Source organism: Phycodurus eques, chromosome 8 (assembly GCF_024500275.1).
Source record: "Phycodurus eques isolate BA_2022a chromosome 8, UOR_Pequ_1.1, whole genome shotgun sequence".
Classification (NCBI taxonomy): domain Eukaryota; kingdom Metazoa; phylum Chordata; class Actinopteri; order Syngnathiformes; family Syngnathidae; genus Phycodurus; species Phycodurus eques.
In genome coordinates, this window is record NC_084532.1 from 27,351,072 (window position 1) to 27,377,698 (window position 26,627).

General features: G+C 43.1%; 3 protein-coding genes across 6 annotated transcripts; all 3 read left to right on the plus strand.

The window, feature by feature from the left end:
* The first annotated feature begins 1,597 nt into the window (after window positions 1–1,597).
* On the plus strand, window positions 1,598–10,153 carry tomm70a (translocase of outer mitochondrial membrane 70 homolog A (S. cerevisiae)). The gene is made up of 12 exons (XM_061684555.1): window positions 1,598–1,916; window positions 3,289–3,462; window positions 4,434–4,560; window positions 5,025–5,134; window positions 5,387–5,535; window positions 5,710–5,917; window positions 6,280–6,414; window positions 6,674–6,781; window positions 6,856–6,972; window positions 7,035–7,132; window positions 7,691–7,813; window positions 9,044–10,153. Exons 1-12 carry the CDS (start codon window positions 1,677–1,679, stop codon window positions 9,195–9,197), a joined length of 1,743 nt encoding a protein of 580 aa, XP_061540539.1. The 5' UTR covers window positions 1,598–1,676; the 3' UTR covers window positions 9,198–10,153.
* Window positions 10,154–10,877: 724 nt separating this feature from the next.
* Window positions 10,878–21,612, plus strand: tbc1d23 (TBC1 domain family, member 23; the record flags this gene model as incomplete). Its single annotated transcript, XM_061684212.1, has 19 exons — window positions 10,878–10,915; window positions 11,843–11,954; window positions 12,041–12,146; window positions 12,879–13,083; window positions 14,004–14,127; window positions 14,220–14,344; window positions 14,423–14,469; window positions 15,413–15,516; window positions 15,617–15,739; window positions 15,818–15,910; window positions 16,061–16,231; window positions 16,302–16,344; window positions 16,566–16,672; window positions 16,748–16,881; window positions 17,872–17,916; window positions 19,160–19,248; window positions 19,346–19,481; window positions 20,103–20,300; window positions 20,533–21,612. Coding segments are annotated over 19 exons (2,085 nt in total), but the record flags the coding sequence as incomplete, so codon positions are not given.
* Window positions 21,613–21,654: 42 nt separating this feature from the next.
* Window positions 21,655–26,377, plus strand: nit2 (nitrilase family, member 2). Of its 4 annotated transcripts, none has more exons than XM_061683791.1 (10): window positions 21,655–22,025; window positions 22,218–22,336; window positions 22,841–22,961; window positions 23,480–23,568; window positions 23,650–23,743; window positions 23,825–23,899; window positions 24,840–24,918; window positions 25,439–25,586; window positions 25,793–25,848; window positions 26,074–26,151. In XM_061683791.1, exons 1-10 carry the CDS (start codon window positions 21,998–22,000, stop codon window positions 26,093–26,095), a joined length of 831 nt encoding a protein of 276 aa, XP_061539775.1. In that variant the 5' UTR covers window positions 21,655–21,997; the 3' UTR covers window positions 26,096–26,151. The 4 variants fall into 4 exon arrangements, with proteins under 4 accessions (XP_061539775.1, XP_061539777.1, XP_061539774.1 ...); XM_061683793.1 differs by lacking the exon at window positions 26,074–26,151 and adding an exon at window positions 26,168–26,273 and having other exon boundaries at window positions 21,658–22,025; XM_061683790.1 differs by lacking the exon at window positions 26,074–26,151 and adding an exon at window positions 26,168–26,377 and having other exon boundaries at window positions 21,663–22,025; window positions 25,488–25,586.
* The last annotated feature ends 250 nt before the right edge of the window (window positions 26,378–26,627 follow it).

The window sequence follows — 26,627 nt, forward strand, 5'->3', positions numbered from 1 at the left end:
TCTCAAGGCACCACTGTCGCTGGGATAAATATTTTGTAGCATAATCCTGGACAAGCCGAAAGGAAACGAAGAAGAACGGCGTGCATGTGATACATTGCCCACCCCCAACATGCAATACGCTCACTTCAAATTAAAAGAGCATCTGTCTTTTTTTTTAGTTCATAGGTTATGTGTGCATGTATTTGAGTCTTTGCCAAATACACTCTGTGCCATTTAGGAGATCAGGCCTGCTGCGTCTGGACGCCACTCGATGTTGTTTTGCCCGCGGCCGTTTGTACACACCCTGTGACCAATGCTTGCAATTCGTCAAAGTCAGCTACAGTCAACCCCATCAGGATGAAATGCTGTGTGTGTGTAATGACGAGGTGTTAAAGTTCAAATTAAATGATATTGAGGAGACTTGGATAATATTAAATAGGGTGTTAATATTGTTGCAAGAAGTAGCCAAAAAAAATGCATACAACCAAAGCTTCTGAGCTTCTCTTTTAAACATTTGTAAGTCAAACCTAACCACAAACATAACAGGCTAATTCACAGGTGTCAAACTCAAGAAAATGAATTTGACACCCCTGGATTAGTCATGAGTCACTTTTAAGCAAGTCACCAGAAATGTATAGATATGTAACAATGAACAGAAATTATTTTATGATTGTAAACATTTTCCATCAAGACTAGTTGTTGCGTACAGTGGATCATCATTCTCGGCTTGAATTATTGATGTGCTGTTTATGCTATTATTTACAAGAGTGTCATAATTCATATTTAACTCTCTCAGTTTCGCGAGTAACATTGGTTTTTGGTTGGTCCATAAAGCATATTCTCAAAAGAATCAATTGTACGCTGGATTTGAAAGGGCCCCAAATCAATATGGTCGCTAAACTGCCACACGTGACCAGACACCATAACCTTTGCGTGTTTGCACTTTGCATTTCTATTTTGCGTGTTATACGCGTGACCTTTTCACCCTAACATCATGCGGAGTTCCGGGTGGCAAGATCTCCAATTGATTGAGAAAACAGTTTAGGTCAGCAGGAGTCAATCACTTTGCGCCATTCAGAAGTACCCTGGCACCTATTGTTTACAAGCATTAAGCAAAGGTCCATATATTAAGTTCTATCTGCCGTTACTGTTTGTGTAAACTGTAACAAGATTCTGTTACACAATCGGATTTTTGGGATTTACGCAAGGTACCTTTTATTCCATGTGGAGTCTCTGGAAGAAACATCAGATTACCCTAATCTTTTTTGGGGGATTACAGGTCTCATAACGTGTAGGCTTGTTACAGTTTCAAAGTAGGGTTTAAATCAGGGTTATAGTTTCAAATTTTAGTTCAAACCTGGATTTGTGTTGGGGTTTGAAATTAGGGTTTACCGCTTGGTTTTGATGAAATGTCAAACTTTGTTTAAAGATCAAGATGTCTTGCAAAGGCTATTTTTTGCCATTACTATATCTAAGGGAACAATAAAGCGCGAAAACACAAAAAGAAGCAGTGTCCAAGGTTGACTTGAATTGCTAGGAAACAGGTTTGGACTACAAATGAGGCTACTAAAAACTACATTTACCACCAGCCCATATCCCATGAGTCCTCGCGGTTTGCGCAGCACGCGAAGAAGAGGAAGAAGTCTGGCGCAGCGCTGCTAACTAGCCAGCTAGCTAGCCAACCTGGGTTGCTCATCATGGCTGCCTCCAAGCCAGTCGAGCCACAGTCCGGCACCGGCCTCCCCCGTTGGCAGCTGGCTCTGCTGGTCGGCGCCCCCATCGTGCTCGGGGTGGGAGCCGTATACCTGTGGAACCGCAGCAGGGCGACTGGACGGCCGGGGAAAGGCAGCGGCGAGCGGATAACACCAGAAGGCAGCGCCAGTCCGGAGCAGGGCCAAGACGGCGCCTCGCGAGCCAACCGGGAGCCGGAGAACTTGGTACCGCTGGGGGGAATTAACTTGACGACGTTTTCAATTGACACCACCCACCGGCGAAAGCACGCCGCGGGCCGTGTGTGCGCGTGTGTCATAGTCGCGTAGGTGACGCAGACCCAAGGGCACCTGCCACCAGTGACAGCTACACACTGGTTAGGGAGGCCATGCCCACTCGGTCTATCCACTGATTAAACCAATGAGTGAGCTAATGTGCTAATGCTACCAATCAGCCTTGCTGCTAACTAATAGTAATGTCAACGACGGGGTTTCGTTAGAACCTCGTTTTGAGCACCAAAAATAAAAAAAATAAAAAAAAAAACACTAAGTAAATATAATTAATAATGATGAAAAATTATAATAATTATATGTATCTTAGTGCGCTCTTTTTCTCACTAGCAGGACAACTGGCACACTAGTAGGACAACTCCTTGCTACTAGTGAGGCAATGTGGCTAGTACTAGTGATAGAGATATACCGATAGCAGTGTCTGTGCTGATGCAGTACGTTTCTACTCGTACTCTAAAACAAATGCTCCAATACTACGACACCGATACCTCTTTACCAGCCTGACGTACCATCCAAGGAAAGAGAAATAAATTATAGCGATGCATCAGTCGCAAACAATGTGGTTCTTCTTTACTCTATGTATGGTAGCATTTTATTGTCAGTCCACAATATATGTGAAACATACAAAGGGCTGAAATTACGATCGATTTATACATGCTCTTTGTCGTATTAAGCATTGGTCGATGAAAGAGATCTGGGGGCCCGTAACGCAGCAACATCATGCATCTAGCATGTACACAATCATGAAGCGATGTTACATTGACGACTGCATTCCGTAGTTAAATTATTTAACACAAACAATCCACCTTCACATGACGCTCATCAATAGCATTAGCTAGCATACTAACCTAAATAAAACGCTAGCACAAACTGAGGTGACGTCAAACATTGACAAACAAATATGCATGTGAGCACTTTACACACATGGTATTAAGATACCAAATTGACATTTTTGCTTTTACACACAGATGTTAGGGAATACTGGCAAAATTTAACAGCAAAGGAGACTACACTGGCAATTATTAGCTGCAGCGTGAGAGAAGTAGAAACATTCCGTTTTGCTTTCAAGGCTCGCCATCAAAACAGGACATATCCAAAGTAGACAAAAAATAAACCTAACACCACCAAGATCACACCAGATGGTGATAAAGTAATACATTTATTGCTTTTACCTGAGCACAAAAACAGCAAATAAACAATATTTTCCGTGAATAACAGCTTTATTTATTTATTTTAAACCTAATTAGCAAATTTAGACCAATGACTATGTGGGGTTTAACCATACTGCTTCTGTGTGTCATCCCTTTAGAGTCCTTTGGATCGGGCCCAAGCAGCGAAGAACAAAGGCAACAAATACTTCAAGGCAGCCAAGTTCGAAAACGCCATCCAGTGTTACACCGAGGCCATCGCGCTCTGCCCCTCCGAGCAGAAGAGCGACCTGTCGACATTCTACCAGAACCGAGCAGCGGCCTACGAGCAGCAGGTTGGCACCACACTCGACTAAACTAAGAAGGAGCACTCTCTCTGCTAGGGCTGCAAAACATATCGTTTGAGTGGCATCATCGCAATATACGTGTTCGCAATAGTAGTCACATCGCTGGCTCCTTCACAATGTTTAAGTTTGTTTAAAAAGGAAAATCACACTGTATTTTTTCCCCCCAATATCTTGCAGCCCAAGTCTCTGCTGCATTTTGTTTCTATTTGACAAGGCTATGGCCTGACTGAACGATCTGCCTCCCCTCACTTCAACATACTCGTCCTTAGTGTCAGGTGCCACAAGATGGCGCCAAAGCAATATTTTATCGTCATCATCGTAAACGTAAAAATGCCCAAGTAAAAGCAAAACACACTTCCTCCTGCAGGCTTAAGGCCTCTTTATACACCCGCGGTCGTGCGGCTGACAACGCCCGCATTGCATCACGTGACCGACTAATTGGCCCGTGTGGCCCCTCTGCGAAGCTTGATGTGCGCACGGCAAAAATTGTTGCCCGCGTAGAACGCTGCGGAGATCATCTCTCGTGATTGTTCCTTTTTTGTCACATGCTGTGATGACGTGAACTGCGTGGCCCTTGGTTCTACATACGATCTCCGCCGCCTTGATCGATTTTGCAGCATAATTAAACTTATCATCTGGTCATCTAGGTCCATTTGTTCTAGGCAGACACTCTTCCACGGTCGCCGTTGTTGTTGCTTTGTTCCTTGTTACGGAAAGGAAATTAAAAATGGCTACCCGAAATGGGCAAAAAAATGCAGAGGATACGCCATCCTGTGGTGTCCTAGCCAATACCAGCTGTAGCGACACCCCTGACTTGGAGGTGAACTGCAGTACATTTTCCAGCCGCAGTGACGTCAGCGCGGTCACCGCCCGCGCGAGTATAAAGAAGCCTTTACACCTGGGTTTTTGTGCTACACATTGAGGCATATTTCATGACCAGCGCTTTGCTTTTACCGCAGATGAAATGGACCGAGGTGGTGCAAGACTGCTCGCAGGCGGTAAAGCTCAACCCACGCTATGTCAAGGCTCTCTTCAGGAGGGCCAAAGCTCTGGAGAAACTGGACAACAAGAAGGAGTGCTTGGAAGGTGAGTACGTACGTCTGGCCACATTTAACGTGTAGAGTGTTCACTCGAGTATCTGTTTGTATGTGTTGCGGCTCCATGCGTGTTAACATAGCAGTTGTTTGAAAGTTTATGATTACTGTTTCGTCTATGCCGAGGTTATCAAACGTACGGCCCGCGGAGCAGAACCGCCCCGTCAGGATTTCCAATCCTTCCCGTGGGGATGGAGAACACATTGACTGCTATTTTATAATAAAACTAACTGTTGTTGCTAATTTTGTCCACTGGAGGGTCCATGCTCTTTTATTTATTGATTTATTTATTTTAATAAGTTTGAATGCTTGTAAAGTGTGTGGGAGGGCATTTGTTCTGTCTTTATCGCAGCTTCTTACCTATCGCGTGTGGGTCTGGAACATATCCCCTGCGATAAACGTGTGGAAAGATGGACGATGGTGCGGCATTGATGGTTGTTACTCTACTTCCACCAGATGTCACTGCTGTGTGTATCCTGGAAGCCTTCCAGAACCAGCACAGTATGCTGCTGGCGGACAAAGTGCTCAAGCAGCTAGGAAAGGAGAAGGCCAAAAACAAATACAAGGCATGTACTTCATCACTTTTTACAAACATTTGTTGTGGTTTGAAGTTTTGTTTGACTTTTGAGGATATAGTTTTTCTACATTACTGGTTGAACTCCAAATTGTGCCACTTTTGTGGTGTTCAACTGCTGAGATTCCATGGTATGAAATATGTGGTGGAAAATCAATGAGGTACATCTACCACCACAACTTAGCTTCTTCTTGTACACTTGCGTTAAAGGAAAGTGAAAGTAACCATTTTGCTTTCGTTGTAGAACCGCGAGCCGATGATGCCATCTCCCCAGTTCATCAAGTCCTACTTCGGCTCTTTCACTGATGACATCATCTCGCAGCCGCTGCAGAAGGGCGAGAAGAAGGACGAGGACAAGGACAAGGAGGGCGAGGCCTCTGAGGTCACAGCGAGGTACGAGAAAACGTTGGCTCGTTCTTGAGGGGATGCTAACGAGCAACGGCTTCAGTGAGCTTCCTAATTGGCTGTCGTTCAGTTTCACATTCCAATCACAAAAAACTTCAAATTCAGCTTTATTGTCGACATGTGTATACCACATTTTATAGCTGGTCTGCTCCGCCTCCTCAGCTCGGGCTACCTGAAGGCCAAGCACTACATGGAGGAGGAGAACTACGACAAGATCATCAGCGAGTGCACCAAGGAGGTGGACTCGGAGGGCCGCTACACCGCCGAGGCGCTGCTTCTGCGCGCCACCTTCTACCTGTTGATCGGCAATGCCACCGCCGCTCAACCCGACTTGGACCGCGTCATCAACATGCAGGAGGCCAATGTCAAGGTACATCCGCTCTTAGCATTGGAGCTTCTATATGTAGTTGGTAACGCTAACAACTGGTCCCTTATACAGTGAACCCCTGTTTATCATGGAGGATACATTCATCATCCACAGGTTAAAATCAATGATACAGAGCGAGCTAATTTAGAAAATGAGTGTCCCAAATTCTTGTGAATGTTCCAAAGTAGTATTGAAACCCGGCAATACTGCAGGGAAGCTTTGGTCCTTAATTTGGGTTTGGTGAACCCCCGAGTTTAGGACTATAGCACCCCCTGGGGTCGTGGAAGCAACATGCTGTGTCTTTTTAAATACCTTCTCCATGTGCTTTTGGGATCATCTCTTTACTTGCTCCTGGTTGTCTGCAGCTGCGAGCCAACGCTCTCATCAAGCGCGGGAGCATGTACATGCAGCAACAGCAACCCATGCTCTCCACGCAAGACTTCAACATGGCGGCGGAGATTGACACCCGCAACCCTGACGTGTACCACCACAGGGGGCAGGTATTTGTCCGGTGGAACAGCTGGTACTGGTCTAGTGCTAGATGTTACCTAGTATAATTTTATATTGTCACTACTTGTCATGCTAATAGCACATTATTGTCAACTAGTGCATAGTTTTGCCACACTAGAAACATGTAGAGCGTACTAGTACATGGACGCTAAGTTTGATATCAAGGATATGGAATAAATGCTCACATGGCTTTCCATATGTAAGCTCTCCCAGAATTGACATTATGTGATTGTGGCTTCTTACTCTCAGCTGAAGATCCTGCTGGACCAGGTAGACGAGGCTGTGGGGGACTTTGACGAGTGCATCCTGCTCAGGCCCGACTCTGCTCTCGCCCAGGCACAGAAATGCTTCGCTCTAGTGAGTTTTGATGACAGTCTGTCACGTGTTTGGGTGAATGGTTTTGGATTAAAAGCTACTACCATGTCCTCCAGTACAGGCAAGCGTACACTGGCAACAACCCATCACAAGTCCATATCGCCATGGATGGCTTCGAGGACGTTATCAGAAGGTTCCCCAAGTGTGCTGAGGGCTACGCACTATACGCTCAGGTAGGAACTTGTATTTATTCTTACCATGACATGAAAACTTCTTTTTCACTTCTCCTTCTCAGGCTTTGACCGATCAGCAGCAGTTCGGAAAGGCAGACGAGATGTACGACAAGTGTATTGAACTGGAAGCAGACAACGCCACTACATATGTCCACAAGGGGTAAGACTGATACAGTTGAGGATTTAAAACGTTTACATTGGGTACACCTGCACATCATGAGATTCAATACATCTTTTCACCATGACATCACGTGTACTTCTGGATGACAAAGGCTATGATGATACCACTAGTAAACAAACCCATGTCATTTGACCATGGAAGACCATTGTGGAAACCTTGTAAATGGTTTGAGTGACAGTTTCAGCATTTTTCTCTAACACCGGAGTTTGAATCTGTGAAGTGTCAGTTGAAAAGCTGGTACGCGAAGTAAATCGCTTCGAAAGGGAGATAAAACATTCAACAGTTAATTCAGCGCAGCCTTCAAACGCCACAACTGTTGAAGTAATCTATAAAACACTCATTACGCAATATAGTATGTGCAAAATGGTATTTTCTCAATCAAACATATGCACTCACTTTACTGAAAAAACTCCACAGACACTTATTTTAATGCCCTTTGGCAATGTACACATGTTCAGCACTTCTGGTCATCAGTGATGCAGAAACTCTCCTGTTTTTAATATGATTCAAAAATAAATTGATCCCTATTTTGTGCAGTTTACTACAGCTCCAGTGGAAGCAAGATCTGGACCTGGGTCTGGACCTCATCAGCAAGGCCATCGAGATTGACAACAAATGCGACTTTGCCTACGAAACAATGGGAACAATTGAAGTTCAAAGGTGAGGCGACCCGACTGACTATATGATGTCTTTGGCTGGATTTACACTGCAGGTCCAAGTGCCCAATGCCAGTGTAACACCTACACGTTGAACACTAGTGCATTTGCAAATTTGCTGATTCTTCGGGGAGAATCCGTCTTCTGTATTTGCTGAAAAAAAAACTTACAATGTTTGCTGTTTTTGTGCTCAGGCCAAAGCCATGTTTAATATAGAAATCTTACTTTGGTGCCATCTTTTGGCATCTTGGGACCGAGGAACTATTCAAGTGAGGTTTCTCTTTTTGTCAGGCCATAGTCATGTGAAGTGATTTAATGCTATCTTGTGGCATCTATAGGCAATTATAAACCTTTTTGAGTCCCTATCCCCCACAGGTTCTAGGGCTGAAACGATTAATCAAATAACTTGAATAATTCGATTACAAAAGAAGCCCAAGCAGAATCTCTGCCTTAGAGCTTCACAGTGATCCTTTTTCCACACCGACTAATGTTACTGCAGAGTCATGCACCACGCGGTGTAGAAATAAGTTGGTGCAATAGTGGCAAGCAAAATGTCTAAAGTCTGGGATCATTTCACACGTAAGAAGATAAAGTGCAATGTGCCTACTGCAAAGCAAAACTAACTAACGTTCCGCAATAGCACGTCTACTATCGCAATCACAAGGTATCAATGTTTGCTCATTTGAAAAAGCCTACCAACAAAAGTTAGAACATATATATATATATATATATAATGCCCCCACAAATCGTCAAGGATAGACACAGCCACACTTTAATCACTTTACTGAACAAATGGCAACAAAATAAACACAAGCACATTCATAAAAGAACTGCTATGCCCGCAACAGATGCCCAGGCACTCAACACACAGCCAGTCGCTAACAACTCTACACTCTCATTCACTGACGCCCACGTCACTCACCAGACTGGACCCCACCTTTTAAAGCCACACACACTAAGTCACAGATATCAGTGTGGAACGTGAGGAAGGTCTCCCCAAGTGGACAACAAAAATTCCTGCACCTCACTTGCGCGTTGTTGTTTAATAATGCAAAATCAATATTTATCCAATTACCCAATGGGATAAACAGTAGACTAATAGTTTGAAAAAAAAAAGTTTGATAATATGAATCCCTCGCGGGTTCACTGTACGTGACTGGTCAAAAGCAGTGTTAATCCAGCCTTTTTTGTTGTCATGACAAAAAAAAAAAAAACGAGGGTAACTTCCTTTCAGGGGCAATTTGGACAAAGCGATAGAGATGTTCAACAAGGCCATCAATTTAGCCAAGTCGGAGATGGAGATGGCGCACTTGTACTCGCTGTGCGACGCGGCGTATGCCCAGACGGAGGTCGCCAGGAAGTACGGCCTCAAGCCCCCGACGCTCTAACTCATCTGCCAATCTGAGGGGTGGTCTTTCTCAAACTCTATGTTCAACTCTGCATCCGTTTTTTTTTTAAAGTGAGCGGCGGGTGTGGGGGAATGCTGGATTATAATGTAAAAAAATATAATTATACTAAGAATGAGCCCTCCTGCAGATATAAACAGCATCGTGATTACGTTGTATTTGAAAAAGGGTTTGGAATGATTAGTTTTTCTTTCACAATGAGTCACACAGGAATGGTTTTACACACTTGTTCAAATGACATTTACCATAATTCAAAACTGGACTTGTGACCTGTTTTTGGAGTCGACAGACAATACTGTGAGAGTTAGTTCTACTATCAAGTGTTTTCTTTCATTGTTCACCATTAGTTCTGATTAAAAACCATATAGCCAAATGTGTAGTATATGTTTGTAATGCCGGGTTTAATTCATGGATAAAGGGCCTGTATGTGAAGATTGCAGATTGATTTGGAAGCAGGGGGTTTTTGTTTTGTTTTCTTAAAGCATTGAATTGCCAGTTTTTTGTTTTTTTCTTTTTCTACATTTTGTGCAGCATAACGTTTTCATGTAAATGTAACGCCTGCGCTGTTTGAACACCGTAGGAGTATCTTTGTTATCAGGCTGTCCCAAATGCCTCCTTTTAGTAGCACTTAGATTGCTAACACAATCTCAGTTGTACAATTTATTTCCTTTTTTGGGCGGGGGCGGGGCACATGAAAACTGGGTTTATTTCCTGTTCACTTATGGGTGGTCCTTCTTTTAAACTTGTTACCTGAGCCTTTTTTTCCATTGTTTCTCAATTGACAGGCAGGCACAAACCTCTTAGGAATTGTCAACGTTTAAAGACCCACACTTTGATTTTGACTGACAAATTCCACTGACTGACATTCTTCATCGGTATCTATGGTGACCAAAGTGAAAATAGAATTTGAATCCTAATAAAGTTATGATGACTGGTAAGACTGAAGTGGTGGCTTGCGTTCTTTTACGGAACTAGTTTTTGTTTTTCTTTAAAGTTGTCATTTTGGAGTTGGACTTTTAAGACATTGAATATTGCAAAATATCAGTCAACCGCTTCAGTTCAAAAGGTTGGCTTGGAGTAACCCTTATTATTTTTCGTGCACTGCCACAACTTGTATTTTTATGTATACATTTACAAGGTAGGTGGACACTGACACACTGAACAATATAGTTGTCATTTTAGTTGCTGTGATTGGGTACATGAGCTGAGCGGTTTCAATTTGGAATGGTTTGAATCGGCCATAACGTGGAAATAGGTACAGTTAAAAAAAAAAAAAAAAAACATTTGGGAATTGGGGACATGGTGAAAAGTGTAGCGTTTTGAAATATGAGAATGTGGAAAATAGTTCCCAAGAAATTCTGAATAAATTGAACAACTTAAATTTGGAATAGGAAATAACTTCTTTGTTTATCGTCTCATTCACTCAAATGTTTTGACGAGGTGGAAATGTGAAATTTGGGAAAACTGGCACTTTTCGGGATGTATAAAGTAATTCCTAACGTCTCCTGAATTTGTATAATGATTTTCGAGTGTTTTGAATCGCTTGGGAAATCGGCTTTCACGCAAGCGTTAATAATCGCCTCGTAAGCCCCGCCCCCGGGCGAGCGACAAACTCTCGCGATACTCGGCGGCGCTTGACGTGTCCGGCTAACACAATAATGGCGGACGGATGCTGTGGAGGAAGCGCTCCGGGGCAGCTGGTGAGAGATTGTTTTTTTTTTTGTGCTCAATCGTGGCGCAACACCTCTGAGCCTCCCGCTGTCAGACGCGCTCTCACCGGGGCGTTAACCGAATTCGACTGACAATGAGTTTGAGTTTGTAATCCCGCCGTGCTGACTGCTTTTGTCACATTTGCACATCCTGTGCTGTACTTCGTTTTGTTAGCCAGCTAAATTGGCTAAATCAGTTCGAAAATTAAGAATTAAACCCACGGCGATTTATATGTGTAGTTTCTGGGATGTTTTGAAGGAAATGCCAGTTTGGAAATACCTCTTCAGTTGCTGTAATATGTCGATGAATACTTATGTAGACGGTTAAGCTAACAATATGAGCACCTCCGGCTGATAGCTGCGATGTGTTCCACTCAAGCACAACTAAACCGGAACGCTCGCTTCAACAATAGCGTCTTGTTTGATTTTTTTTTTTTTTTTTTGTCAGCGTGAGCTGCTTAAATAAACCGGCTATCAGACTCCATAGAAAAGCGTTGGATAGCTGTCATAAGAGACAAGAGGCCAGCATCATCCCCGCGGAATGAATGGAATAGAATGTAATGCGATGGGATAGGAAGCATAGTTTGAAATTCATTTAGCCGCCTGTTGCAATTCTAACACGTGCAATAACTGAGAATCCAATTTTATATTTGGAATTACGCTTCAACTGGCTCCTGATTCCAGATGTGGGGCAATTTTATAGTCCAGTAATCGTCTCCTTCCTGTCTACGGATTTGTGACTGCTTCACATTCCTACATCAAATTTGTTGAGCTGTAACATGATGAATACTAAACCAAACAAAAGCCCCTGTTGTATTGACTCAATACAATGTGGAACTAATAAGAAAACAAGAACCAAAATGTATTTATTGGTGCTTTTTGAGGGGTAAGAAAAAAGGGTAATTTTGATACTCAAAGGGACCAAGATCTAGCGGAGGCTCTGGACTCTGGCGGTTCCGACATGGAGACGGACAAAGGCGTCGTCCACATCGAGGAGACTTCAGCTCAACAGAGAGCAAAAATGTGGAAGGTACAGAGCTTCGTTCATGCAATTGACTGAAAATGGGCGTTTAAATGTCAGCCGTTTAAGAGCGACGGTTTGCTGTGTGTCGCCAGCTCGCGCTGAACGTGTCCGGTAAAGGAGACTCTCTCGCTCCCTGGGATGGCGTCCTGGATTTACCAGAACAGACACTCATTCACAGTCGCAGTCTTCAGCTGATTGGTGAGGAAATGCATGCCACGGTTTATGACAGAGAGAGCAACATTCTTAGCTGTCTTACAAGTGCAAAAAAAAATGGAGAAAATGCAAGTGTATTTAATGTATATATATTTTTTCCCAAATAAAAAAAATATGGTAAGAAATGCAGTTCGTTTTTCATTAATAATATAACAAAACGCATTTTCATAAAAATATTTAATAAGTTAATGACCGTTAAAAAAAAGTCCTGTTACCTAATTTTAAAAAAATTACTTTGTTTCAACAAAAATTGTTAATGAAATGTATCTAAAAACGTACAAGTAAAAACTTATTTTTTTTGTAATTTATATTAAAAAATGACTACAGCCTATTTTTGTTTTTACAAAAGTGCAAACTGTATACTTAATTACTTGACTTTTTTAAAACATGCATTTTTAAAAAATGAAATTGAATTTTAGCTACGATTAGTAATAATACATAAAAACAATAAAACTGACTGATAATTTTGACGTCTTGTGTAACACGAGCAGTTGGTGGCGCACCATCTGTCTAAACATGCCCAGAAATAATCCATGATTTCATGCCTGTGATTGGGCTGACTGCCATCATTCCACATTCTGTTGTGACTTTCCCCAACAATTTGGTATAAAGTGACTTTTTATTTTTATTTTTTTATTATTATTATTTTTTTTTAAAGTACTCATTCTGTCCATTCGTTTAAGACTGACATGTCTGTTTTTGTGTGCCCACATCCAGACAAGCTGCAAGTGTCAGAGGAAGAGCGGAGCGACATGGTGTCCGACGTGGAGGCGGTGGTCACGTTCTACTGCAAGTCGCGCAACATCAGCTTCGCGTCGGACCTGAGCTGGCCACACCTCCTCAAGCCGCTCCTGGGGCTTCGCCTGGCCCGCAGAGACCTCTACAATTGCTTCTACGCCATCATGAACAAGCACGTACCCCGGTGAGTGAGCTGTCCGACCACTCGACTCCCTATCCCCTGCATAGTGCCCTATAGTTGATGTTCGCCCACTATCGCCTCAATGTATCCCGCAATGCATCGTAAAATGTAGTGAACAACCGATGGTCACTAGAAAAGCAATATACCGCGAGCAAACGTTTGCGTTTGCGATGCTAGATCGTGGCAGTAAACTCCCTTTCACAACAAGTTTGCCAGATAGTGAACAATTCCTCAAAAGATAGGCTTCAAGATGTTTTAAGCCTCTTCCTGTTCAATTTTACTGTCAAACTAAGCCTAAAACAAAGAGAATTGCACAGTGTATTTTTAAAATGTGACCGTCTGCTTAGCTTAATGCTAACAAACAATAGAAAACCCCTCAGACGGGCTAACAAATAGCATTGGTGTGACAGTGTTTTGACCCTTGATGCAAGGGATATATGAACACAAATGGAGCAACACGTGTATAATAATACTCAGATGCTTATATTCTTTATCCTCTGCGAAAAGCGATTATTATTACTGAAGCTTACTGAGTAGTTGTGACTGTCTCAATTTATAGCCGTATGTCTGTCTATCATATTTATAGCTGTATGTCTGTCTATCATACTGCTGCCAGGTGGCCAAGACGTGGACACCTGGAGCAGCACAGTGTCCATAGAATTGGAGCAGAAACTTTAACTTTTTTTTCTTTACGTTTTATTTTATTATGTCATTCCTGTATTTTATAAGACAATCTTTCAGTGCTGTTTTTCTTATTGAAATGCATGACTTTTTTTTTTTTTTTTTTTTTTTTCTTCTTCTCTCTCCTCACCTGTAAGTCACGGTATCACAGTATAGGGAGGCAGGAATGACTCCAATGATTCCTAACACAGCCTGTGTGAATGCCATTTTTAATAATGCAAACATCCTTTGCATTTTTTCAGTGAGTGCGTACCCAAGGGCCGCCCTTTCCACCTATACAGACTGCTCCTGCAGTACCACGAGCCTGAACTCTGCTCCTTCTTGGATACCAAAAAGATCACGCCTGACTCGTACGCCATCAACTGGGTGTGTTTGAATTCCTCTAATGCCTGCGTGAATCTTTCGGGCGCTCCCGCACTGTCACGGAAACGTCCCCGAACGCCTCTTTTCCTCCACAGATGGGCAGCCTCTTCTCCAGCCACTGCCCGCCCGACGTCACCCAGGCTCTGTGGGACTGCTACCTCCAGCAGGCAGACCCTTTCCTCATCTTCTTCCTCATGCTCATCATCCTTGTCAATGCCAAGTAAGTCTCTGCGTTTCCTCACGAGGGCAAACGTGACTTTTTTTTGTTTCGACCTGTTGTTTTGATTTCCCGCTGTAGAGAAGCGATCCTTGACAGAGAAGGAGACAGCAAAGAGGACGTCATCAGTAAGTGTGATCTTCCGTCTTCATGCTTGATAATATTCACTGGCAATGTTGCGGAAATCCGTGAGTCATCGACACCCACCCGAAAAGGTTTTGCGATTGCCTATAGATGTCACAAGATGGAGGCACAGCACATTTTTTTCTATAAGACAAGGCTATGGCGTCACAAAATCAAGAACATCGGTCCTCGGCACTAAGATGCTATAAGATGGCGCCAACACAATACAGTGGTGATAATAGACAATGAAAAATGCCCTTAGACACGGTAATGAATAGCATCAGTGTTCTGGTGTTACAAGCCGACTAACGATGTAACACATTTAGACAGATAGTGGCATCACCAAACATCATGTTTTGTCTCTTTGGTTACACCGTGGTATCAGGGAGAGAGACACAAGGAGACAGGAGCAAGATGACCTTTTCTTTGTCTTCACTAGAGCAGAGTTCATATGATATTAGAATTAACAGAATAGAAAGTGCAAAGAAATATTTTTCTAAAAGACTGTCTCCATGTATTTTTATTTTTTTTTATTATCGTGCCCCAAGGTGGCAAAGGCGTGCGCATGAGAAGGAGCAGCACAATGTCCGTTGAACTGAAGCAAACATGTTTATTTCTTTACATTTTAATGGTCATTACTGTGTGTTTTTATAACATACAATATTATAGAGGTAGTTTTCTTATTAAAAAGTGCATTACAGAATTTTTTAGTTTTTATTTTTTGGGTGCTGGGAGGCTGGAACGCATGAATGGTATTTCTGTTCATTTTAATGGGGAAAGATGACTTGAGATACAAGTAAGTAAGTTATGAGCGTGGTCATGGAGCAAATGAAACGCTCCACTCAAGGTACCGCTGCATTAGCGCTGTGGCTCGGCTGTAGTTTGACTGAACTGCATGTAAGTGTCATATGTAAAAAAACAAAACAACAACAACATTGTCTCTAACAGAAATGCTGGAAGAATCTCCTTCCCTACTTGAGGCTGAGGACATTGAGGATTTATTTTCCCTGGCCCAATACTACCAGAGCAAGACCCCTCTGTCGCTCAGGAAGGTTGGAACTCCTCTTCTTGGCGAACATCTACTACACGCGGTCTGGCCTTGATGCCATTTTTTCTCTCTCTCTCTCTCTCTCTCTCTCTCTCCCTCCCCAGATGAACCAAAACCTGTTCGGTAGCAGCCTCGTAGCTTTGAAGGAAGAGGACATCGACCTGAGTCAGGCACTCTGCCTCCCCGTGTCTGTCCCGGAAATCCTGCAGGCCAACCAGCATCAGCAGGTCGCTGTGCTCCCGACCGTTTTTAAAAGGAAGAGAATCAGGACTAACATGCCCCCCCCCCCCCTCCTCTTTCCTCAGGACGGGGTGCGCTTCTTTGTCGTGGATTGCCGTCCGGCTGAGCAGTACAACGCCGGTCATTTGTCCACCGCCTTCCACCTGGACTCAGACCTGGTGAGTGGGCCGTACTGTTCCATACTGCTTTGTCAACGGTTTCCCAGGTCAGGTCAGCAGTAGTCACTCACGTTCTGCCACCCGCAAGTACCCTGGCAGGCTATTATTTACAAACAATTTTAATTGGTCTATTCATGTGTTCCGGCACAGATGCTCCAGAACCCGTCCGAGTTCGCTCTGTCGGTCAAGTCCCTCCTGGAGGCCCAGAAGCAATCCCTGGAGTCGGGCTCCATCGCCAGCGGAGAGCACCTGTGCTTCATGGGCAGCGGCAGAGAGGAGGAGGACATGTACATGAACATGGTGCTGGCTCATTTCCTGCAGGTGAGAAACTCAAAAAGTGTGCTAGTACACACGCGCTCATTTTATGCTGACCAAGCTTCTTGTGTTGCAGAAAAACAAGGAGTATGTCAGCATCGCTAAGGGGGGCTTTATGGGTGAGCGCTCCACATCTACACAAGTGTTAAAATTAGGGCTGCAAAAATGTATTGAAAATCTTGATTAATTTGATTACAAAAAAAAGGTAGAAGCTAAATCTCTGCCTTGACGCGTCGCATGGATCATTTTTCCACACCGACTATTAATCACTTTCAGACTAATTGCACTTGATGCGTGGGCAGGCCCTCCAGTGACTCAATGATTTGTTGCGCGATCTCAGCTCTTCAGCAGCACCTGGTGGACATGAACGTGGAGGGCTTGGACTCGTCGTACATCCACTGGATCGTCAGCACGTCGGGATCTCACAGCAGCCTCGGCTCGGCAGACGTACGCCGCGGTCTTTATTTTTTTGGGGCTCAAACTGCAGTTGGAAGTTAACACGTTTCTTGCGTGCCTATCCAGGGGGAGTCTTTGAGCGACGGCAAAGGGGTCAAGTCGTTGGTCAACAAAATGACTTTTGCCCTCAAGTCCAAGTCGGTGAATGTAAAAGAGAAGATGATCAGCTTCATTGAAAACACGTCCACCCCTGTGGACAGGTGAGAGACCTCATTATATATTGTGTGGGTGTACCTTTGTCGTGAGCTTTGTCAAAAGTGGTTTTGACTCTAACTAAATTTTTTTCTTTTCCACTTTTTCTGTCAACCTGAAGCAATTAGCCATTGGGTCACGTCCACATTTACACACACATTTAAAAGCAGATTTTTCATTGCGATTTGGCCAAGCGTCCACACATTTGCCCTGAAAATGTTCGCCTTGGTTTCATTATAGAAGGGACACTTTTTTTTTTTTTTTTTTTTGGGTGCAATGACATTATTTCATGTATTTAACCATTATGTGACAATTGAACATGTTTCATGACGTTACACGTTAACGCTTGCAACATTTATGTTGTCTCCCGGGCTCCCCAAAAAAAACAACAACTCAGATTTGAAGCAGAATGTCCGCTTTGATGTCTACTATCTCATAATGGGATGAAATGATGTGCTGATAAATTGTGATAACTACGCAGACTGTTTTTAATTTTTTTTTAATTATTATTTTGGGGGTAATTTTGACATTTAATTATTATTTTGGGGGTACATTTTTGACTTGTTTTTGTCTGGTTTGATTTTCTATTTATCATATTTTGTATTTGTCCTACAATTAGTTTTTTTCCTTTTGTCCATTTACGTTTTTGTATTTTTTGACTCATCCTTTTTGCCGAATGTATTTTTTCATGTAATATTTTTTGTCTACTCGTTTTTGTTCTCAATATTTATCAATTTTCCGTAATCTTTTCTGGTTTCAAATATTTTTTGTATTTTTCATGCAATATTTTTGCATCCCCCCCCCCCCACTAGTTTACTGTATTTTTGTAATGTTTTAGCATTATTATTATTATGATTATTTTGGCCCTTACGGAGCTTGGAGGATTAAGGCTATAGAAATGTATATGTAAAGGTGGACTTTACCTTTGTCTGTGTTGCTTACCCCCAAACCCCAAAACAATTTATATTCACCGTACCTTGTACCTTATTTCATGCTAGAATATCTTTCAATCTGCCCTGGCCAGAGAAGGTGATTCCCGATAGGTAAGCGCTCGCTACTCGCGCTGAGCTCTTTTTGTCACCAGCATGCCAGCAACTGGCTGTGGTGCGCTCAAAAGGACGGACGGGCGCCTGTGTCGCATTAACGCATGCCACTCTTTGTATTAGCATCCACGCCTCTCTAATAACTCCTCACGCACACGTGCTCGTCGTCATGCTTTCACTAACAACATGCAACGTTCTGTTTTTTTTAACTGTTGATTCATCCTCACTTAAGCTTTCATCCACGTTGGAGTGACATGTAGAAGAGAAACAGTTTCACTGTTTGCTGGGCAATCACGGCCTGTGTTTGCATTCCACCTGTATTCATCTGGATCACTTCCCCAAACTCGAAATTGGATACAAAAGTGATCAAATACTGTGCCACCTCTCCTATATTGCCATAATGTGTACATGTACAGTGGACAACAAACTTAAAATTTTAAGGAAATACAGTCGAACAAGAACCCAGAATCTGAGCAAAAATCGGACTACATCACTTTTTGATGAAAACGATTTACTCATGGCAATTAACTGTGAAAAGATTTCACATGTAATAATATAGTATTTTCCATCGAATATTTGTATATTTTTCATTTTTTTCCCTAATATTTTTAGACTGCTATATTTTATTTTTCCCCATCTTTTTTTCGTCTACTTTTTTTGTTTTTTCTTCTATTTGTTTTTTATTTTTTAAGTTTGACTTAACTAAGGATTGGGATTTGACCAAATTTATTGAATCACCTAGGCAATTAACTTGATTCAATAAATGATTTTCTTTATGTTCTTCTTGTGGTTTGAGAATCTTCCAATTTCTTATGTGATTACGAAATTGACAATTGATAGGCTTCTTAACCGTTAAATAATTGATCATGCCAGTCCCTGTTATTAATACTAAAATGAAATAATGTTTGCACTTAAGTGACAATTTACTTTTCTAAAATTAGATTTCAACATGCAAATGTAAATGTATGACCTTAGGGTGAGATGAATTCCTATTATTTCTTCGGGGTAATTGTTGGAAATGCGCACCAGTTTAACAGCTTGTATCATCAAGAAAATGTCTTGTTAGTAAATTCGATTTGGATGAACCTCCTCCGTGTTTAGCTTTTCACATCCCGCTTTTCCTTTTTTCCTGCAACTTGGAGGTCTTCATCTGCCATCGCCATTCGCGTCGATTAATTGGGCCTTTTCCACACTAGTGTTGCCATCTTAGCTTTCTTCCTGCTAAGTCGTTGTCTTTCTGCAGACACGTGAGCAGCAGCGACCGCGTGGGCAAACCTTACCGCGGGGTGAAGCCCGTTTTCAGTATCGGTGACGAAGAGGAGTACGACACAGGTGGAGGCTGCTGCTCGTGCTACTTCTTTTGGCATCCGTTGTGAGGAGCGTTTTTTATGAATGGGTCTCCCTCCACGTCCCCTCCTGCTTCCTTTAGACGAGATCGACAGTTCATCTATGTCGGACGACGACCGGAAGGAGATTGTCAACGTCCAGACGTGGATCAACAAGCCGGACGTGAAGCATCGCATCCCGTGCAACGAGGTGAAGGAGACGGGTCACATGTTCCCCAGGTGAGGCAAGGAAAGACGTTTCTTCCTAGTTCCTGTCGTCCGAGCGCTTCGGTTTTTCGAAATTGGCAGATAATAAAAGATTTGCAGGCACGTAGAAACGCAACTCGACGCAAGTGGGTAAGGAGAGCCGCAATTTCAATTACCGTTCAACCATTGAACGGTGCAAAGAGTCAAAAACACACAAACAAAATGAGAACACTCACAAGGAGCTGCGATAGGCCACAAATCACGGGCAGACACTCACGCATAATGTAACAGGCCAACGCAACCCCGACTCCTGATGTCAGTCACTACTAGGCCACACCCCTTAAAAAGGTACGCATCCAGCACTAGAACGATACAATTGTAGCAATAATTCTACTTTTTAAAAGTAGTTGTAAGTCAAGGTGGAAAACAATCAAGAAGTCAGTTTTACATAATATATGTCCCCTTCAAATTAAGTCTGTTGTGGTTGAAATTAATATTTAAAATAATAATAATAATAATAAATAATCAAGTATTCAGGCTCCCAAACACCAGTTGCATGTTGGACGGAAGTAGAAATGACGAAAAATCTCTTCGGATGCACCTAAACTCGTTTCTGTGTATTTGTTTAAAAATGTCTGTTGTGGTTGGTTGTAGCCACTTGCTGGTCACGGCGACGCACATGTACTGCCTGCGCGAGATCGGCGCCAGGAAGGGCTTCGCTTACATCCAGTCCAGGCAAGCGCTGAGCTCCGTGGTGAAGATCACGTCCAAGAAGAAGCACCCGGAGCTCATCACCTTCAAGTTTGGCAGCAACAACTCGACCGCGGGAGTGGAGATCTCCGCGGTGGAACGGTAACTTTGTTTGGGTTCTTGTTTGAACCACCTTTTGTCACAGCAGTCACGTTGACAAAGCAAACCAGTAATTACTAGTCGGACACTCACGCCAAGCTGTACCAGTAGCCTGTCATGATATCCCCACTCTCGCTTTATTTTTGCCCGTTTCCCATCTTTGCGGCAATCTGCTTCTTGGCTGAGGTCTGCTCTCGGCTGACTCTGACAGTTCCTCATGTTTCCATCCTCGCAGATATCTGATCCCCAACGCCGGAGACGCCACCAAGGTGATCAAGCAGCAGATCATGAAAGTCCTCGATGCGCTGGAGAGCTCGTAAAATGGACGACGACGACGACGACGACAATGGCGCCGTATGGTGGCCGCTTGCCCCCGCACACAAACTGTTCAAGTCACCTCGGGACCCGACGCGGTGCAGCGTGGCTCCCCGGACGCCACGCCGCTCCACTGCACAACTGCGGGAGCCGGGAGCGTATAATGCTGCCCTCTTTACACTAACTTATAAATGATATATATATATTGGATAGACTGTCATATTTGTTCATTCTAAAGCGGTGCAATTCCACTTTGGAAGCGTCCCTCTGGCCTTAAGGTAGCGTTACCCTCCGAGCATTTGTTTAATGATTACGTGACATTCTGTGTTTAATGTTGATCAGTGTTTGCGCTGACATATTTCCACAATAGTTGATTTAGGCGGAATCGTGCAGAATGTACAGAACTACTGGCGTCGAGGCGCCAGCCCGTTACTGTCAGATTTTCCTTCTAGTCTTTGAATTTCCTTCATTTCTTTGATTTTCCAGCAGGCAGCCTTAAGTAGAAAGCCCCTGTGAGGTTCATTATTATATGTACATATGATATTCTGCTGTTATGTGAAGCATATCCAGAATTAAGAGTATGCAGCAAGGCTTTAAAAATCAACTCCTGATGGGTGTGTGATGTAGCAATTGAGCATCTTCCTTTGCTTATGAGAGGAGGTTTAATGATCATCGTTTATCACACCCGTCCGTATTTGTTTTTTGCATTTGCGCTTGAAAGGAAACATTATTGATTACACATTCTGTACAATAACACAGAAACTTGAATGCTAGAATTGCAACGATTGCCTTTATTCACGCCGATCTTTCTCCCGCGTTAGGCCGAATGCATCGTGCTGTAAATGTGATACTTGCAGTATTTGAAGAGGAATGAAATTATTGGGACTAGTCTGTGTACCACTGGTTACCACTGGTTAAGATCACTGAGGGTCATTTGCACCTTACTGTATTGCTATTATTTTCTAAACAATTCCCATTTTAATAAAAGAAAGTGATATCACTGCTGTATAATCTTTTAATGGCCTTTAAGTAGTATAATTAAAAATACTCAATAGCGTAATGTTAGCCAGTGAGGAAAGCGACATTCTCGCACACAAACTCGATTGGTGGTCACAATTCCGCCCCCAAACAGTGTCACTTCCTTTCAAATTTCAAAGTAAAGTTTATTGTCTCCGCGTATATACGTAGGTCGCATAAGTATGATGAATGACATTTATAGAATGTTATTGTAGTACGTATAAGAAGGTTTCATACTATTAACTATTGTCAGCGGTCATATTTAAAGATGTCAAATAAAATTATAAACTTTTATTTCGAAGCGCTATTTTGAAGCTGATAGTTAGCATATACACAAGTCACGAGAAAGTACAGCATTTGCCTCATTCATGTCTGCGATAGCAAAAGCAATGTCAAGTAAGTGTTTTTTTGGTATTGTTTTTTTTTTAAAATATTTTCTTACTATGTACCTAATATGTAGCCGAATGTCACGTCGCTGCGTGTTTGAACGTTTAAACACGTTTTATCATATTCTTCTGTGACTACGTTTCCTCAAAACAACAACACACAAGTAACAACCGAATGGCGTCTTGTTGTCGCTCCTCGCAGAGTTCCGGCTGGCCGTCATCCAGCTGCAGGTGGGCACCGTCAAGGCGGACAACCTGAGCCGGGCGCGGAGGCTCATCGACGAGGCGGCGACACAAGGCAGCAAAGTGGTGCTTCTGCCGGTGAGGACCGAGGACGAGGAAGCTCTTAGTTGGCAAGTTAGATTATGGTGCACGTCCGCCTGAGCAACCCCATAGAAACGATCAGTTCAATAATAAAAAAAATAAAAACAAATTTTAAAAAAATCATAATTTTCACAGTATATACACACACACCTCATAGCTACATAATAGCAATACTGTCAAGCCAATAAATCAAATATTAATTCGAAAGCACAGACAGAAGAAATACAAATAGAAAATAAAATCACATCATTTGTTACTGGTCTTCACAAGAATGAATGACAGTCAAATACAAGATATGATTAGGAAAAAATATATATTTTGGCGATTTTTCAAATCTAAATCTGATTTTTAAAAAGTATTTTAAAAATATTGTGGGTATTTTTTTTAAATACCCACAATTTATTTTTGAGCCGCTTCTCCTCACAAGGGTCGCGGGAGAGCTGGAGCCCATCCCAGCTATCATCACATACATTAAAATAAATGAGAATTCAAAACTTTCAGGAATGCTTCAATTCGCCTTACGGAAGCGGCTTCTTCCCCGCCAACGCTGAGAAGATCCCAGGAGAGTCCACGCGGCTTCTGTCCCAGGCCGCCAAGGACAACAAAATCTACCTGGTGGGAGGTAAGACGCTACCAGCTACTAGTATATCCCAATTTTTAACTGAGACCAATGGTTGTCAAACATTTTACACCAATCACCACCTCTAACACGATTTAATTTCTTTCCATTCTCTTTTATTCGGTTTTTATTGGGGATTAAATGATTATTTAAAAAATAAAAAAGGAAAAAAAAGTCAAGCAAAATCTCTGGCTCGAAGCTTCGCAGTTGGTCATTTTTCCACACAGAGTAATGTTTACTACAGACTCACGCACCACTGTGATAATAATCATCCATAGTTAGGCATTCAACTCGCAGACTAGTTAGTCATTTAACAGCCAGCTGCAAATCCGAGCTCACAAACTCTCATGCCCGCCTCACCCGCCAGGCCCCGCCATTTAAAGCCATACACCCTCAAAAGTCACAGATACTACAGTAGAACGTGAGGACGGCGACCCCAAATGGGACATAAATAATGCCTGCGCGAATTGTTTAGTGGTGCAAAATCCATTTTTGATGCTGAGCGTCCTATTGTTGTACAGGATCCATTCCTGAGGAGGATGCAGGCAAGTTGTACAACAGCTGCATGGTGTTTGGACCTGATGGACAGCTGCTCGTCAAACACAGGAAGGTACGCCATTTGACATTTTTGACACACGCGCACACATCAGACACACATTTTTAAATATATTTTTTTCTCTTTCTCTTCAAGATCCACCTCTTTGACATCGACATCCCAGGCAAGATCCGCTTCCAGGAGTCGGAGACGCTGAGCCCAGGCAACACCCTGTCCATGTTTGAAACGCGTGAGTGACGTTGATTTATTATTAGGACTTGTTATTTGTTTGTTTGTTTTCTCAATATTTCACCGTAATTCTTACTCGCAGCTTTCTGCAAAGTGGGCGTGGGGATTTGTTATGACCTGAGGTTCGCTGAGCTGGCGCAGATCTACAGCAGGAAGGGTGAGTGTGTGAGACGTGTCAACATTGTCGTTGATGTTTCCGGAAACGCGTAAGTAAGGTTCAACGGGACTTTTTAACCCTCTGGACTTTATGCTGGACGTTTGTGTCCACCTCGCTTCCTTTCGTCAAGCTTTAGTGTTAATACAAATGTAATGAACGTTGCCAAGGGTGGGAATTTTATCTGATGTCGTCCTTTCCAACTTCAGCTCTTTAAATATATCAATAATATCATGTTTAAATCAAATTGTATATTTTGGCTCTATCATGGTAACTTTTGACCAATTGAAACCAATGAAAACTGCCTTTTTAAATTCCTTGTTATTGACTTGATTGAATCATACAATTTTGGGTAAAATGGCTTTCAGTCTAGACTGGAACTTTTCCGTTTTTATGTTTTACACCAGATGACATCATTCATGAATTTTTGGACAGGGGAGGAGTTTGATGTAATCTTGGTCTTCGAGGCATTTATTGACGTGCTGCAGGAGGACAGCGCAGAATGCTCATTAAAGTAAAGAAAAGTTCTAGAGTGACTCTGGCACATGCTAACATCTCTGTTGAAGCATCCACAATAAGTAAAATATTAAACAAAAATGGATGTCATCGGACGAAGCCACCGTTGTCCAAAACAAACATTTACGGGTTTAAAGTTTCAAAAAGGAGTTCTACTGGGATATTGTGTGGTCACATCCAAACCTCATCCCAGCTTTGAAGTATACTGGAGGGGGCATCATGGTTTGGGACTGCTTTGCACAATCAGAGCCTGGACATATTACTATGATTGACAGAGAAAAGGGATTTCTAAGTTCATTAAGACGTTTTGCAGGGGAAATTGTTAGGGTCAGCGGGACCCCAAAGTGTTGTTGATGTTTGGTTTCTCCTATTTTTGCGAGACGTGTATGTGAGAGTTTTGGCAATGTTCTTTTTGTTGGGTGGTCAGGATGTCAGCTGCTGCTCTACCCAGGAGCCTTCAACATGACCACGGGTCCAGCCCACTGGGAGCTCCTGCAGAGGGGCAGGTAAGGCTGTTTATTTTTTTTACCATGCATTTTTCCACTTGAGGTCGCCATCCACACACTCTCCACAAGCACATGCCTTTAAAAGGCGGTTGTGCTTTGATGAGTGACATGAAAGTCAACCCATGCAGATGTCCGAAAGGCGGGCGATTTACTGGCTAAACCATTCAGCAATGTGCCTCACAGTGGCGGTGTTGTGGCGGCGTTGTCGGCAGCGCAAAGGATCAACGTGCTGCTGCTCCCCTGAATTCCTTGTAGTGCTCTTTTGAACTACAGGTCATAGAAAATCAAGCTAAACGTTGCTCTTTACTTGCGATCGTTCCATATTTTGGGCCCAACCGGTTCCATATTGTTACGAGTCTGTGTATTAGCTATACTGCACATCGAGCTAGGTGGGTATTTGTGACTTTATGAAGTCTACTGCTGCCATCTAGTGGCGTAGTACCTGACAAAGCAAAAAAATAAATAAAAATCAAGCGACTTCTCGTAAGTGGAAAAACTGATCATTTGAGGCACTCGAAAGTCAAGGTACCATGGTAGCTGTGATGCAGCTGTCGCCCCCCACGCTGCAGAGCTCTGGACAACCAGGTGTACGTGGCCACAGCGTCGCCAGCCATGGACGAGAGCGCCTCCTACGTGGCCTGGGGACACAGCACTGTGGTGAACCCCTGGTGAGATGTAATTCTTGACTTCTTCCTAGTTTATTGCAGACGCACAGAACGCAGCGCACAAGGTTTTCCGACTAACAAGGCAGCTGCTGTCCCGCCCGTACTAAACGTCGAGACCGCTTGTGACCGCAAACGTACAATTGCTTCAGTGGATCAGAGATAAAAAATGAACCACATGCTGCTTCACCAAGACATTGTCTCGTTTCAAGGGGGGAAGTCATCTCCAAGGCCGGAGGAGAGGAGACCGTGATCTACGCCGATATCGGTGAGTGTCAGTATTTTTGCATTTACATTGAACTCATTTCAGGATCTCTGGTGAGTACCATGTATTTTACTTCGATTTTGTATTATTGTTTTTTAAAATCTTTTGGTCATGCTATTAGATAAATATTGGTGGTGAACCGCTCCAGATGATGTACGTGGCACAGATGCATGCTGATGTAGCGTGTTTGGGATAGCATTGATGGTTTCTGTAATTACGACGCGATAGCGGTGGATTGAGGCGCCAGTGAAGGCCCAGGCACCGAACGCACGGCCCGACACGCCCCAAAACTAAACTAGCGACGCCCGCCCGCCGATTTCAGACCTGCAGTACCTGGCTGATGTGCGGCAGCAGATCCCCATCACGGCCCAGCGTCGCCACGACGTCTACGGCGTTACCTCGGCGCAGGGAGAGCCCAGATGACGGACGGAGAGATGACGACGACAAGACGACGCCCACTTTTTTGTCACTTGTGATTGTCTGTTATTTTGAATCGTGATCTCCAAGCGCAATAAACTTTCTCCTGTTTTAACAGCGTGCGGTATCACTCCAGGATATTTGCATAAATTGCCTCGATTGGGATCGTCCTGACATGACACGTTTCGAGGTTACGAACGGCGTGAAATCCACTCGTTGGCGCAACGGTACAAGAATGTGTGGTCACGTGGAACAAGACGGCACAGTGACTCACTGGTTTTCATTTGATTGCTTTTTATTTATAGTTATTTTTAGGTGTAGCATTAGTCATGTGTTAGGATCTGATAAGTGGCATATGCTCAGTT

What these genes read in the sequence shown, in the direction of transcription:
- tomm70a (XM_061684555.1), top strand. Translation starts at nt 1,677, where the DNA reads ATGGCTGCCTCCAAGCCAGTCGAGCCACAGTCCGGCACCGGCCTCCCC. An exon ending in AGGCCAAAAACAAATACAAG is followed by an intron (nt 5,135 to 5,386) that starts GCATGTACTTCA and finishes CTTTCGTTGTAG; the next exon opens with AACCGCGAGCCGATGATGCC. An exon ending in ACTACATATGTCCACAAGGG is followed by an intron (nt 7,133 to 7,690) that starts GTAAGACTGATA and finishes TATTTTGTGCAG; the next exon opens with TTTACTACAGCTCCAGTGGA.
- nit2 (XM_061683790.1), top strand. Translation starts at nt 21,998, where the DNA reads ATGTCTGCGATAGCAAAAGCAATGTCAA. An exon ending in CAAAATCTACCTGGTGGGAG is followed by an intron (nt 22,962 to 23,479) that starts GTAAGACGCTAC and finishes ATTGTTGTACAG; the next exon opens with GATCCATTCCTGAGGAGGAT. An exon ending in TGCTCGTCAAACACAGGAAG is followed by an intron (nt 23,569 to 23,649) that starts GTACGCCATTTG and finishes TTTCTCTTCAAG; the next exon opens with ATCCACCTCTTTGACATCGA.